The sequence below is a fragment of the Filicampus tigris genome, chromosome 9 (assembly GCF_054856515.1).
Source record: "Filicampus tigris isolate MCC_2025a chromosome 9, RoL_Ftig_1.0, whole genome shotgun sequence".
In the NCBI taxonomy this organism is placed as follows: domain Eukaryota; kingdom Metazoa; phylum Chordata; class Actinopteri; order Syngnathiformes; family Syngnathidae; genus Filicampus; species Filicampus tigris.
The window spans coordinates 6,560,543-6,574,846 of NC_141225.1; the positions used below are offsets into that span (position 1 = coordinate 6,560,543).

General features: G+C 41.8%; 1 protein-coding gene across 1 annotated transcript; it reads left to right on the forward strand.

Moving 5' to 3' along the window:
- The first annotated feature begins 1,329 nt into the window (after positions 1-1,329).
- nudt3b (nudix (nucleoside diphosphate linked moiety X)-type motif 3b) lies at positions 1,330-13,799 on the forward strand. The gene is made up of 5 exons (XM_086041027.1): positions 1,330-1,642; positions 2,771-2,881; positions 7,710-7,754; positions 7,849-7,933; positions 9,174-13,799. The coding sequence occupies exons 1-5, from the start codon at positions 1,544-1,546 to the stop codon at positions 9,368-9,370; spliced, it is 537 nt and encodes a 178-aa protein (XP_085897153.1). The 5' UTR covers positions 1,330-1,543; the 3' UTR covers positions 9,371-13,799.
- Positions 13,800-14,304: the final 505 nt, after the last annotated feature.

Below are 14,304 nucleotides of genomic sequence, written 5' to 3' on the forward strand. Positions count from 1 at the left end.
TTAAAATTCATAGCATATACAGCTGACATAAGTATACACTCCTGTTCAAATTCCAGGGAATTGTGATATTTGAAAAAATGACAGGATGAATTTCAAAACTGTGTCCACAATTATTGTGATCTACTACCTGTATAACGCAATTGCAAAAAGATGTAAATAAACAACTGATACAATGTTGGGAGTTCGCGCACACCTTCATTTAAAGTGCCTCCGGCTGACGCCAAATAAAGTTCAGATGTTAAGACTTTCCTTTACATTTTGATGCCCTCCAACAGAAGGTTTTGTGCTATATTGTTATTTGGAACTGTTCATATTTCCCTAAACATTTTCTTTCAATTGCGTTTTACAGGTTACATATCACATTAAGTGTAAAAAGTGTTGAAACGATTTATTTTGGTGTCATTTTTTCATATAAAAAAACTTGACATTAGAAGAGGGATGTGAAGACTTTATATCCGCTGTAAGTAAGTAAGTGACCACTATAAATAATAATAATAATAATAATAATAATAATAATAATAATAATAATAATACATCAATACAAATCTTTGATGGTAATTAAGTCCTTCCATAAACGCAGCTCAATTTGCAGCGTCCACGCCGTTCTCCTTTTAATGTCATTGTAGACCTCGCCATGGACAGAGATGCATGTAAAGTTTGGCTAATTTGCATAAAAGACCAAATGATTCTGTAGCATCCATGCCAAGATATCATGCCTTGCCTGAATTGCTATATTTTGTAGCCATATTTCACTTTTTCTGTCTGTATGTAGTTGCTATATATAATTTCCCGGCCCTCTAGTGAGAGATTTTCAAATCGTTAATTTGGCAACAGTCACTCTACTTTCGTGAACTAGCTCATGACTGTTTTCCGCCATGTTGTTCGTGTATGCAGTGCACAAATCAAATGATGTGCTTTGAATTACACTAAGATAACATATCACGCCAAAATATGATTTTTGGCCCATATTTCTACATGTCAATGGTATTGAGAGGTCACGTTATTAATCACCATACAGTAATTTGTAAATGTTTAAAGGGGCGCTGTCCATTACCTGCGGTGCTGAAACGGCGGAATCAAAACGACACCCCACGGCACCTTGTCTTAAATTAACAAGTAGCTAATATAGGCTTTCTTGTGTTCAAAGTCAAGTTTAGGTGAAAGCCAGGAGAAAACATGTGGCCGTTGCAAGGGAGTTGGAACCAAAAGTGTCCGTTTCCTCTACCGGCTCACTCTGGTCGGCACGCGGTGTTGCGTTTCCCCGGCTATCCGCCGCCTCTATTCCCGAACGCTACCTACGCGACTTCCGTACGCTCGCGAGGCTATTAAAGGTTAAATTACGTCGTGGGCGTAGTGGCTCCTTGTAATGGCGACCGTGCCGTAGATGCGCCAAGATGTGTAAAAATGAAGCGGAGAAGAAGTTATTTATATTAAAGTGAAAACGCCGAGGTTCCTCCCGAGGAGGACTTTGCGTCTACAAGCGTCGCCTTCAAACGTGGTCAACTTAGCCGTGCTTTTCGAACGCCTGTGCAGCCCCTTCGCGATGATGAAGCTCAAGTCAAACCAGACCCGGACGTACGACGGGGACGGCTACAAGAAGCGTGCCGCCTGCCTGTGCTTCAGGAGCGAATCGGAGGAGGAGGTGAGTCCGGGATGTGGCTAGACTGTCGGGCCGCGCTAATCTTAGCATTAGCAACATTAACCTCAGCACTAACTGTAAATGAATACATTCGTCAACAGAGCTTTGGTATTTGTACAGGTGGTACTCTCCACTCACTTGTATGTGAGGTAGTCTCTCTATTCATTTATGCAATTCATATCAATAATAATAATTTCCCTGAGTGTTATGTAAGCCTCTTCAATATCAGGTTTTTTTTTCAGACCCCAGTAATTAGCTACCGTTAGCTGCTAGCTGATGCTAATGTGCTTCAGCCGGCCGGCTCTTGCTCAGCAACCGAAGCCGGCAACTCTGGTTGTTATGAGCTGTGAGTCGCTGTCATTCAAGCGGTTGTCGAAATTGAATTAACGTTGATAATGGTATAATAAAACAGTGTACCCCGTCTATTAAACGAAGGTAACTGCTAGTGCTGCTAACGTGACTGGTACATAAGTGTTACTTATGCTAACCTGAGCCGATGGATAACACAGGAGGTAATGATGCACGCTTTGGCTTGCATAATGGTGCATTTGTCATTGAGCGCTTAGAAAGAATGTTTATCATCGTGCATGTGACATGTCCTCATGCCCTTATTTGTTTTGATGGTGTTTGGCCACCCAATTCACTTCCCTATGTATCACCTTCGCTATCTACGTACTAAAGCCGTGAGTGAGCTGAGCTCAGAGGCGAGTCGGGAAGCCGATGTCCAGTCAACAACAGATGTGGCAAAAGTAAACTCTGTACTTGGATAGAACTACAGATACTTTGAAGGGGGGGTGGGGTCGGGCGCGTTTCCGTTAGAAGTCCTGCTTCAACTGAATTACTCCAAGTAAAAATGTACATACTCCACGACCAATGTAGCTAGGAATTTAATCCAGAGTTTTCAGTCCTTAGATAAACTTCATTGATGCCAGCATCAACAATGCACACATAAGTGATTTGAAACAATGAGGCTTTACATTGACGAGTTGCTGCACATTTATGTCCCATATTTTCAACTCCCCCAAAATGCCTGCACATCAATCATGGCAAAGCAGCATCCATTCATCCAAGCATCCAGACATTTATCAAGACCATCAACCCCACCGTTGTCTGTTTGCAATGCTTTTGCAGGTGCTGCTAGTGAGCAGCAGTAGACATCCCGATAAGTGGATCGTTCCCGGAGGGGGCATGGAACCTGAGGAGGAACCCAGTGTCGCTGCCACTCGGGAAGTGTGCGAAGAGGTGGGTTTTCACTTCGGATTTTGTAAATTTGTGTCTGTACTGTAGTCTGGAAAATGACGTGAACAAGTGAACTTGACACTGGTCAACATTCGATTTGGTCAACATTCAAAACTAGATTTTCCTATTGGTTGACTTTGTATTACAGTATTAGTAGTGTTTAGTTGTATTTTGAGGAAAAAATAAAAATATTGAGGAAAAAGTCTGGATTTTTGGGAGGGGTAATTTTATTTGATCATAGTAGTATTTTACTTGCCTAATATCATAACTAACCAAGTCATTTCTAACTTACTGTCACTATAAGTGAAAAAAATATCAATGTACTGTCATCCAGTTAATAGTAATCCACAAAGGTTGAATTAAGGCAACTGGACTTTTGTTTGTTGAATTTATTATTCTTTTAATTCTTTTCAAGGGACCCCCGCAGCCCCCGTAAACAATTATGCTATTAGGCCAACCATTGTTTTATATAAACAACGATAATATTAGGAGAATAACAATGAGATCCTGTCTTTTTTTTTTTTTTTTTCAAAAAAAAGGTTTTCTTTTTATTTCAACCAATAAATGTTTTTTTTTCTTGTTTCAAGAGAATAGTCAGTTTTTGGGCGGAGATGGATTATTTTATGTAAGGGAGTCTATTCTCGCCCCCAAGACAAAATATTATTTTCAAGGACATGTTTTTTTTCGTTTGCTTGTTTTCTTTCTTTGTTTAGGAAAAAGTCAGTCCTTGTATAAATTTCTTCCACACTGTAAAGTGGAAATGACAACGATGTACAGGTGAACATCACACAAGTCAACCTTTAATTTGACTTTCCTGTTGAGATCAATTGTATTTGGGCTAATTGATTTCAGACTCCCTACTGTCTCTATCCTCATTTTTTACCGGTATAATTTGTGTTGACTTAGTATTCATATTATTAAAACAAAATAATACTAAAGAAGGTGTGTATGTTTTTTTATGGAAACAAATTGTTTCATTAAACTATAATAGGTTTTTGAAAGATGTTTTTTTCCTCACAAAAATCCAGACTATTGAAGTAATAATGGTCAGATTATTTGGGGGGAGTTTTTTTTTTTTTTTTCTCCAACAGAAGTCATACGTTTTCAAGGATTTATTTTTTTTAATCTGGATGACATATTTTCAGGGGATGAAGTGAATGAAAACCGCACATGGAAACTTTACACCAGTCAATCGATTTGCTCGACTGTCCAAATTAAATTTCCTATCGAGATCAGCTATAATTGGACGGATATATTCCAGACCCCACACTGTCACTATCATAAAAACCTAATTGTGCCAGCATGTGGCAGATGACCAGTCTGCGGCTAGTGTGAGAAACTAACATGGCAGCCCTACAAATCCCCCAGTAAGTCTGTTCACTAAAAGCTGGTCAGTGCTTTCGTTATTTGAGGGTCCAATCACGCCCACAGGAATTAAGAACTTTCCAAAATAACACCTGCAGGAACCAGTACTTGGACACTGATTTAAACTAGTCTGCTTACTTTACATGAACATAAAAGGTCGACAGAGCTGTACAGCATTCGACTTTGGAGGTTGATCCGTCAATGGCTTTTACGCCGGGCCAAATACCTTACAGATAAACCCCGTTTCAACTGCGGTGTTTGCTTGCTCAGGCAGAGCCTAGCAACATGTCGCCAGTGCCATCGGTGGTCATCATGTTACACAGCAGTGTTTGGGTGTCAAACAAGGTCAGCGGGATTCAGCTCAAGCCACATTTTACAAACGTTACTTGTAAAGCGGTGAGCTTTCAATTTTGAGAGGGCTGTAATTTCAGAGTGAGTCTTTAGTGTTTTTTCTAAAAGGATTGAATACCAGGTAACCTTCAACTTCACACAATCTGTTGCCGGGAAGCTGATTTGAGTTTGAAAACTATTGTCATTAAAGAACTCTGGCAATATTTACCAATTACATTTTAAATTAAGCACTGACATAAACACATTAACAGAATTTAAATAATTTGTTTTAACACAATTTAAGTGCATTTGCTTATGCGTCTCGCTCATATTTTTGCATGAGCTAAACCATTTACCTTCTCTCTGTCCAAAATTAAGATGGAGTAGGTTTCATCTCACGCGTGACCCGGTTGAGGGAAAGTGTTTGCCTCGAAGTGTCGCAGGGATCATTTTTCCACATGGACTGATTTTACTGCAATCGCACGCATCACTCCGTGTAGAAATAAGTTGGCACGATGGCAGCGGGCCAAGAGGAAAGAGTCGTAAAAGACAATAAGAAAAGATGTTTACCACAACAGCATGTCTACATTGCCACCACGAGGAATCAATGTTGACTAATTCAATATCGTCTACCATCGTTAGATTGAACGTATAATGATGCCCCTCCAGGTGGTCAAGATTAGACACAGTCAGGCTCTGGTGCACTCTCAATCGCTTTATTGTGATAAACGGCAAGAAAACAAACAGGCAATAAGTACCTTCGTACAAGAGCTGCCAATGGGGACAACTCAGGCCAAGTCAATCAACATGCGTTAGCCAGTTAACAGCCTTCATTCATCAACCCCACATTAGTCACAAGGCCAGGCCCCACATGCGATGCGGACTGAATTGCGCGACTTTGGGGGCGTTCGAATTTGAAGGGTCCGTCGCATTGGCCCTTCTGTCTATCACCGTGTTCGGAGAAGGGCAGCAATTAGTAAACAGTTGGGAGTCCCCCCTTGAAATCGATATTCCACCTTTGGGACGCCTTTCATCTGTCACTTAAATGGAGTATTTCTGGAGGGAACACACTGTTCACACTGTTGGCATTTTGATCGGAGCGAAGACACCGAATCCTCTCAGCCGGCTGTCCGTCGTTTGGCACCATAAAAAGGCCATTCTCTGTGCGAGGTCCAGCACAATGACGGATACTGATATCTCATCCTGGCTCCTCGTGTGTGTCTGTGGTGGCTTTGTTTAGTTGCAGGATGCTACCAGCGTGCCGCACATTTCCACCCGCCATCTAAAGCCTTGTGTTTGTCAGCTTTGGCAGAATAATGTATCCATTGTAAAGTGTCTTTGAGTGTCCAGAAAAGTGCTATATAAGTCTGATGTATCATTATCATTCTCACAAACATTATTATTATTATTACTAAATATAATTATGCAATAACGGAGCTAACAGCTGTATTTTTCTTGACGTCTGAGTTAAGGACCGCCCACAAATTACATATGAGAGGGTTGCACAAATCACCATATATCCACCCATTATCGATACCGCTTATCCTCACAAGGGTCGCGGGCATGCTGGAGCCCATCCCAACTGTCTTCGGGCAGTAGGCGGGGGACACCCTGAATTGGTTGCCAGCCAATCGCAGGGCACACAGAGACAAACATCCGCACCCACAATCACACCTAGGGGCAATTTAGAGAGGCCAATCAACTTACCATGCATGTTTTTTGGAATGTGGGAGGAAACCGGAGTACCCGGAGAAAACCCACGCAGGCAAGGGGAGAACATGTAAACTCCACACAGGGAGGCCGGGTACCCACGACTTCCGAACTGTGAGGCAGATGTGCTAACCAGTCGACCACCGTGCCGCCCTCACCATATATCAAAAAAATTATTTCTTTTTTCCATTCTGACTGCTGTGGTAGCTGGATGTGGTCGTTTTTGTGCGTACTACACAATACACATCAAACTTTGCTGTTATCTCTAATCGGGGAGAAACTGGATGAAGTAAATTGTCAGAAATGTTTACCAGAATTTCAACACCTTTTCTCATTCCGATAGCTTACTCCAGCTCAAAAAGTGATTAACTGTTACCATCAGTAATAGGAGACATTTAAGTGACATAAATATTCACAAAAATCAACGAAAACACTATATAGCCTGGACATAATTGTAAGTTCTTAATTTTTAAATATTGTCATTTAAGTTTTGCAGATGTATGAAGCAATTTAAAATATATAAACAAGAGCTGTTGTTTGGAACCACTGACTGCAATTTTACTGTGAAGCAAGTGCAGATTTACAGTAATGTTTGTAGAATATCGTCATATTGGTGTTAGCGAATTTTTTATTTTATTTTTTTTGTAGTCCATAACGCCCACCCCTAGGCAGCTAGGACTTTCTGATTCTGACTTCCCATCTAAACAGACACAGGATGCCGTTACATCATTTGAAATGTCGCCTCCATGCTACCCCTCTTACGAGACGTAGCCAAGCAATCTTTATCCTTGTGACCAGGTTGAGTGCCTAACTTCATTCCACCAATAGGCTGGTTTTTCCCCCTCTTAACACATGATCTTTCTTGACACCCTCAGGCTGCAACACTGTCACCAGTTATTTATAGACTGTTACTGGAAGATGAAGTCGCAGCAAAAAGACTGACCTGCTGTTCACCTCCCGTCAGAGCCGCCATCTATCTCACTGATAGGTTTGAGTTTTAAGAAAGAAGAGGTCATCGCCTCTAGGTGAAGCTGACATAGCTTTACCGGTTTGTTTGTTGCTGTTTTTAAGTCAGATTTAATAGTTGGACAGTAAATGAGTCAGCTTGAATACATTTGCTCCATTTCACTGAAGGTTCCACAGTCTCTTCATTAAAGCAAAAAAATAATGCGAGCGTTCTCTGCTGTGCTACACAAATTGTTACTTACTTCTACAATTGTTGTTTGCACATATAAAGCTCTGGGAGATTGTAACAACTGTTCTCGTTAATGTATAAATTATTAAATACTAATAGCTGGCTGACGGTACACGTGGGATCCACCGCGTAGCATGTATCATGTAATTGTCTAAATGCAGCAGTCAGGATCATCGGTTTTGCTCTAATCATACCTGGGAGGTCTCACTTGTGTTTGTTTTTATTCGGCAGGCGGGCGTGAAGGGGACGTTGGGTCGCTTAGTCGGCGTGTTCGAGGTGAGCCGCTGTTTATTCGCCTTTTGATGGTTGGCTCATTAACAGTGTGTTGTTGTGTAACCTGTTTCCTCTCCCCTCCACCCCCGACACGTAGAACCAGGAGAGGAAACACAGAACGTTCGTCTATGTTCTGATCGTCACGGAGGTTCTGGAGGACTGGGAGGACTCGGTCAATATTGGTAAACGGCACTGTTGTTTCTTTGTGCGATCGATCAATGTAGCTCACAGGCGATCACGTGGCACTCTATAAGCCCTTTGCTCCCCCCAGACCTCTTTGTAATTTTAAGAGGGCTACCCACATGCTCATTTTTAACGTTCGTAACATTCTTTTTTTGTTTTTGTTTTTTTTTAATGAAAAGGACACATACAGAAAAATGATTAATGCTGGCGAAAATGATTTCATTGACACTTTTGAAATGAACAAATTTGGTCAAATAAATTAGTGATGTTCATGATGACACTGAACAAATCCTCACAATAATTACCCAAAAGGATTTACCAAGATGGGAAGCGGGAAAAAAATGAACATCCAACACCTTAGTATAATTTTATATTATAAATTTTAATATGACATCTACAATGTTAGGAAATCACAATGTTTCATAACTGTTGAGCCTAAAGGCTACTCTACGCTAAGCTGTTAAAAACATGTAAAGCGGAAGTCAACCCAAATATATTTGTTTCAAGAATATGTTTTATACAGGCCCACTAGTTGAAACCAAGGCATTCGGATAAATATTGCGTTTGTGGAATAAGAGTTAATCCGCCCGTTTTTAGCCATCTCTGGGGTCGACTGAAAATGACATCAAAGTTGCTCAGGGCTCAGGTAACAACCAATCACAGCTCACCTGTTTTGTGAAGCTGAGCCATGATTGGTCGTTATCTAAGCCCTGAGCATCTGTGATGTCATCCTCAGTTGACAGAAGTGACAAAATGGCCGCCAACAGTGATGGCTAAAAACGGATGGATTAACTCTTATTCCACAAACGCAATATTTATCAGCATGTCTTGTTTCAACTAGTGGTCTTGCATCGAATATATTCTTGAAAACATGTTTGTGTTCACTTCCACTTTAAAGGGGGAAAAAAATGTCAAAATCTACTGTATTTACACTCAATGCGAAACATTTGTGATTAAAATTATTGAAAAGTTTAAACATTTACGATTGTAGGCCTCGGCTGTTTTCCAAGCATATTAGGGAAAAAGATCATTCTTAGCGTGCCACAGGATAATCATTGAAGATGACTTTTAAAGAGACTTGCAATTATGAAGTCTTTGCAGACTTTGATCGCAAGGGAGGGAAAATTATCCCATTCGTCCCAATTTTTGGTATGTGTGTAGCCTGATTTCCACTGCGCAGTTAGTCCCTCGCCTTTGTCTTGACTTGCATCTCCACCACTGTGTCTGTGTCGCCAACAGGGAGGAAAAGGGAATGGTTTAAAATAGACGATGCCATACAGTTGTTGCGGTGTCACAAGCCCGTGCAGGCCACCTACTTTGAGGCTCTCCAGGAGAGCTGCCTGACCAGCAACGGGACCCCCTTGGCGGCCACGATAGGCGGGGAACTCTCCTCCACCTACAGCATCAACCAGAGCTCCGTCTCGGATATCAGATAACTAAAAACCCAAACTGAACACCACCCCAAACAGCGCCCCCTAAACCCCCCACGTCAGGAGCTTTTGGCCACCACTTGCGCTCTTACTCTTCTTCTTCTTCTTCTTCTTCTACTCTGTCTGCTTTGCCTTGCCAACTCCTCGGCGCCGCCGTGATGGCGCAGACTGGATGATGAGTGTTGGCGCAAACACTTTGTACATTTTTGACCTCTTTTTGTTTGTTTTTCTTTTTATTGAACCTCGTTGCATGAAAACAAAAAGTTCCCCCCGCGATGCACCCTTAGCGTGTTAACTGAATGAAAAAGAACTACTTTTTACTGTTGTCATGTAAAAGTGTGTGTCTCTCTCGTGCTTAAAACAGAAAGGCTTTTGGTGGCCCTTTGTTCACGACATCCCTTCCTTTTTTGTTTTTCGGTCTTTTCTCTGTGCCCCCTTGTTTCTTTGGATTTTCGTCTGTTTTTTCGGGGCTCCTTTTATTGTGCTCGTCAGACCCTATTTTGATCCTCACTGGGGCTCGTCTCACTTTTGCACGGTGCACGTTCACTCCAAAAAGAGAGTGGAAAGAATGTCAACATGGCTTCACTTCGAGCGTCTTTTTTTTAATTATTATTTTTTTAAACATACACTCTCCTGTGATCGACTGAATTGTCTTCACCCGCACGCCGAGGGTCAAAGTACAAACATTTCAAAAAACATGCAGCACATATCCTGTTTTGCCTCCTCACGCTCAGTTTGCTTCAATTGTTTACATTACAGGTGACTATAGTGGGCATGTTTCCTTTTATTCTTTTTGATGAATTTTCCTCCTGTTGTATTGACACAGATGCCAACCCAGGAGGCGGAAATCAGTACTGCTCCCGATGTTTTTTCTAACGTAACAACGTGCCCTGTATGATCTTGTTTGCGTATTTGTGTGTGTTCTTTTACACTGGACACACAATGCATACAGATGGAAGCAAAGGATCTATTAGGTATTCATGACATGGGGAGTGCTACAGATTTCTGCTTACGTGGGGGCATTGTGTGAAAATTGGGAGGGTTTATGTCTTTAATCTGCACCCCACCCAATTTGACATTGAAAGTAAGAGAATCAGCGATGCTGTGTTTGGCAGGATGCAGCGCAAACAAGCCTTGTACAGTGTGAGACTTTGTTTTTAACATGTAAAATAATTTTGGGATACTAGTTTGTTTCCATTTCTTTCTCTCTAAACGTTTGGCATGAGTCTCTTTAGCCGCGTCATGAAAGCCGCCGGCTCCATACTGTGAACCTGGAGGCGCTGTTGTAGATAAGCACGAAAGAATTTTTTTTTTTTTTTTTTGTAAATTGTTTATTTCTGTATAGATCAACAGTGAGCATACAAAGGTGTCGTTTCAACCGAGAATGGGGATTGATGAAGTGCCAGTCAGCCGTCCGCGTGACGTTGAACGAGCGATGAGGCTGAGATTGAAAATAGAATACCCGCCACCTCCTTCATTCTGACCGGTGACTCTGAACAGGCTAAGCGGTAGAAAACGGATGGTTATTGCAACCCTTTAGTCCGAAGTGATTTCCCATGAGAGAAATTCTGTCACTGGTCCTCTGCCCTGGGTTTTGGTGGCCTTTTCTTTTAAAATTCACTAAATCATTGCTTGGTTTTGATTGATTCTTGACCAGCTGTCGGCCAGCTATTTGCATTTTGGCGGCTTTCTCCTGTGCCACTCACTCTTTGTGTGGATGTTGCCGACAGGATGTTGAAGTCGACTTGCACGTTTTTCAACCACTGTGGTAGTATGAAGCGCGATGGCGCTGTTAAAAGGGGAGTGCGGAAAGAGTATGAAAGGTACTGACACGGACTAGGATGTTGAAGTTGAGCTGCTAATTTTTCACTTTATGAGGTAGTCTCAGGTGCATCGCGGCAGTCGTCGAAGCGGAGAGCGGAAAGGCAGTCTCAAAGGTGCTGACAGGGAGAGGGAAGTCGACCCGCTGATTTCCGGCATCAAACGGAGGATAGCAGAAAGATGCGTCGCTGTTGTGAGAAAGTTGGTGTCACAGACTGAGGCGTTGAAGTCAACCTGCTGATTTTTGGTTTAGCGGTAGAAGTGAGACGATGGAAAGACATCACTGTTTGCTGTCGGAAGGGTTCCTAAAGTCAACCCGCATATTTTCCGGTTTGTGATGTAGTAGAGGCAGAATTGTACCTGTGAGAAAGGGGATAGCGGAATGACCTGTGACTGTTTTGTGTGTGAATGTGGAATGGGGTGCAGAAATGCCCCTGTGTATTTTCTGACTCCTGAGATACTATTATGTTACGTTCAGACCGAATGCGAAATATACAGGTAATATAAATGCGTGTCTTATGTGCATTTGTTCACGGCGGAACTACAGGTAACCATTGATTGTGCTAAAACTTTAGCTAATGCTGTAGTGTCCTGGTTCAGAGGTCAACAGCTGTAAAAGCTGTAAACAAGTCAATATACTCACCAGATGAGACAACTTCCTCACGCAACATTCTCCAAGCCTGCTCCTTTTTGGCTCGGTCGCGGTATTGAAAGCTGTGGCTATGTTGTACAGCTCCCGGTGAACACACCTTAATGCTGATAGTATAGTGTCCTACTTTTTAATGGTGCTTGTGTCTAGCAACATGATGCGGCTTTGAGTTCAAATTTTCGAACGCAAGCGGGTGGGCGAATAAGTGCCTTTGTGGTTGCTCTCTCCCTCTCAGATTGCATCAAACACATCGGCACCACCAAGCACAGATTATGAAACTGAAAGCGACTTAATGGGTACTGATAAATGAAAAATGCTCCACTTCATTGTTTCAGGTTCAATGACATGTCAATTATAGATTATTCACATTGTGACTACAAATTATTTTTGTAATACAGAATGGTTCCCACATAAACACAATTCCAAGACGCTGTTAGTAAACTGAATTGTTCATAAATTGAGACCCATTAAAAAATATATTACTGTAGTGCGGTGCCAAAGAATGGACGGGTGTATGGCAAAACTACTTTTCACTTGCCGAAAACAGGAAGTCAACTGGAAGTCCGCTGCACACAAACCTCTCCGTCTCAAACACACACCGCAATTTGGACAATTTTAAGATAAACAATGGCTCTGAACGGTCAATTGATTATAAAAGAAGTTTTTATTAATTTGATAATTGATTCATTCTGACACTTCCACTTTACTGTATATGTAATCATGCTGTGAAAAACACTCAATTCGCATTCGGTCTGACCGCAGCTTTAGAGGAGGGTTGGCAGCTGTGAACCTGGGATAGTAAAAAAAAATGTGCATCACTGTTGTGGGTGGGCATCCCATGACGGAAATTGGATAAAAGTGGCAACCCACCAAGTTTTCACTTAAAATCGGAGGCATTGTATCGGGTGTGTGAGCACAAAGATGTCACGGTTCGTTGTGAAACCGAGTGCTGAAGACAACGCCCAATTTTCCCGCTTCTGAATTCATGTCGGAGGCAGAGCGGTGGCTGTGTGAAAGGGAATAGCAGAAAACTGGGACCAGGGTGTGAAAGATGTTTCAAAAGCCGTTGATGAGAGCCTATCATGTGAAATCACACTACCGGTAATAACCGAAAACCCGACTCGCGTAGCTGGCTTCGGTCAGGCCCGTGTGATGAGAATGACTGAATTTAATAGACTTCCTCCCCCGGTAAAAGTGGCGAGAGGAGTCTGGTTTATTGCCGCCTAATCAGTAAGGCGCGGTGGCCAAAGTCTTAAGTTTACGAACCCTCTCCAGCCTGTCCTAAGGTTTGGGCGCTTCATCTGAATGTGCAATTACGTCGCTGAGGGCAATGACCTCGGGCACACCCTGCTGGGAAGAATTAAGTCTTTGGAGGTTTGACGCCGACTGGTGTCACAAGGCTACTTGATCATTCATATCACCTGATCCATAAGTTGTTTTTAAATCAGGAGTGTTGTTGACGTGCTAATATTTTGTACATTCATAACATAACACTTGACCAACAAGGATTTGTCTGCTGTTTAATAAAAGTTAGTCCTTTAGTAACAAATTAACTAGTGGTTTTAAGTGGCACCAAATGGTCTTTCCTTCCAAGTATGACTTACATTTGAAACGTATTACATTAAGGAGGTGTCAGATTTACCAAAGGTGATAGTCCAGTTGTGTAGTAACTGGCTCCATCTTGTGGTCAAATGGATTAAACACCACAGTAGAGGAGCGTACCCCTTGTAAAACTGATAGCAATTTGGTTTCCAACATAAAGTCCTCACAAGTAAGCCAACATTGGCACTTCCTTCCTTTCAGCCGACAACCATCAGCCTAGAAGTTACATCCTCGTACTTTTGTTCGTGTCACTGGAGGTTTTTTTTTTTTCCCTCCTCTCGTTTGGAACTGTAGAAAAAAACCAGTGCAAGAAGACTGAAGATTGTAATATAAATGTGCCAACAATAAAACAGCAGTATTTCAGTTTCAGCCTCATGTCTGTCTGTCCATGGTCAACCTGCATCAACTTCTTGATGTAAGGCTTTACATCGGGGGTGGCCAAGCGCCTAGGGTTTTTTTTTTGTTTTTTTTTTTAACTTTGAGAACACATTAGTGGACCCCTGCATTTCTTCATTTTTTTTTACTGTAAATACATTTTTGGTTTGTATGGTGTGGGAAATTAGGTGAGGTTGAGAAGGTTTCTGCATGGATGTGATGTAAATGTAAAATGATTTCTAGATCTTAAAGTGACAGTGTGTATAATTTAGTGCTATAGAGTGGTGCACAAATACAATGCAAGGACCTTAATTCTAAGTGCATGCATGTCATAAACCCAAAACCAAATTTTGTCAATATAGCACAAGCAAAAAGTCATTACAAACGACTTCTACTATCCACTCAAGTGACAAAATGCTTTGCATTTATTGCTCATGCTGTAGTCATAATGTTGAGGAACTACGTTTGCCAAGTTTCTGCTTTGGTGCCGTAG

What these genes read in the sequence shown, in the direction of transcription:
- nudt3b (XM_086041027.1), top strand. Translation starts at nt 1,544, where the DNA reads ATGATGAAGCTCAAGTCAAACCAGACCCGGACGTACGACGGGGACGGC. An exon ending in GGAGCGAATCGGAGGAGGAG is followed by an intron (nt 1,643 to 2,770) that starts GTGAGTCCGGGA and finishes ATGCTTTTGCAG; the next exon opens with GTGCTGCTAGTGAGCAGCAG. An exon ending in CTCGGGAAGTGTGCGAAGAG is followed by an intron (nt 2,882 to 7,709) that starts GTGGGTTTTCAC and finishes TTTATTCGGCAG; the next exon opens with GCGGGCGTGAAGGGGACGTT.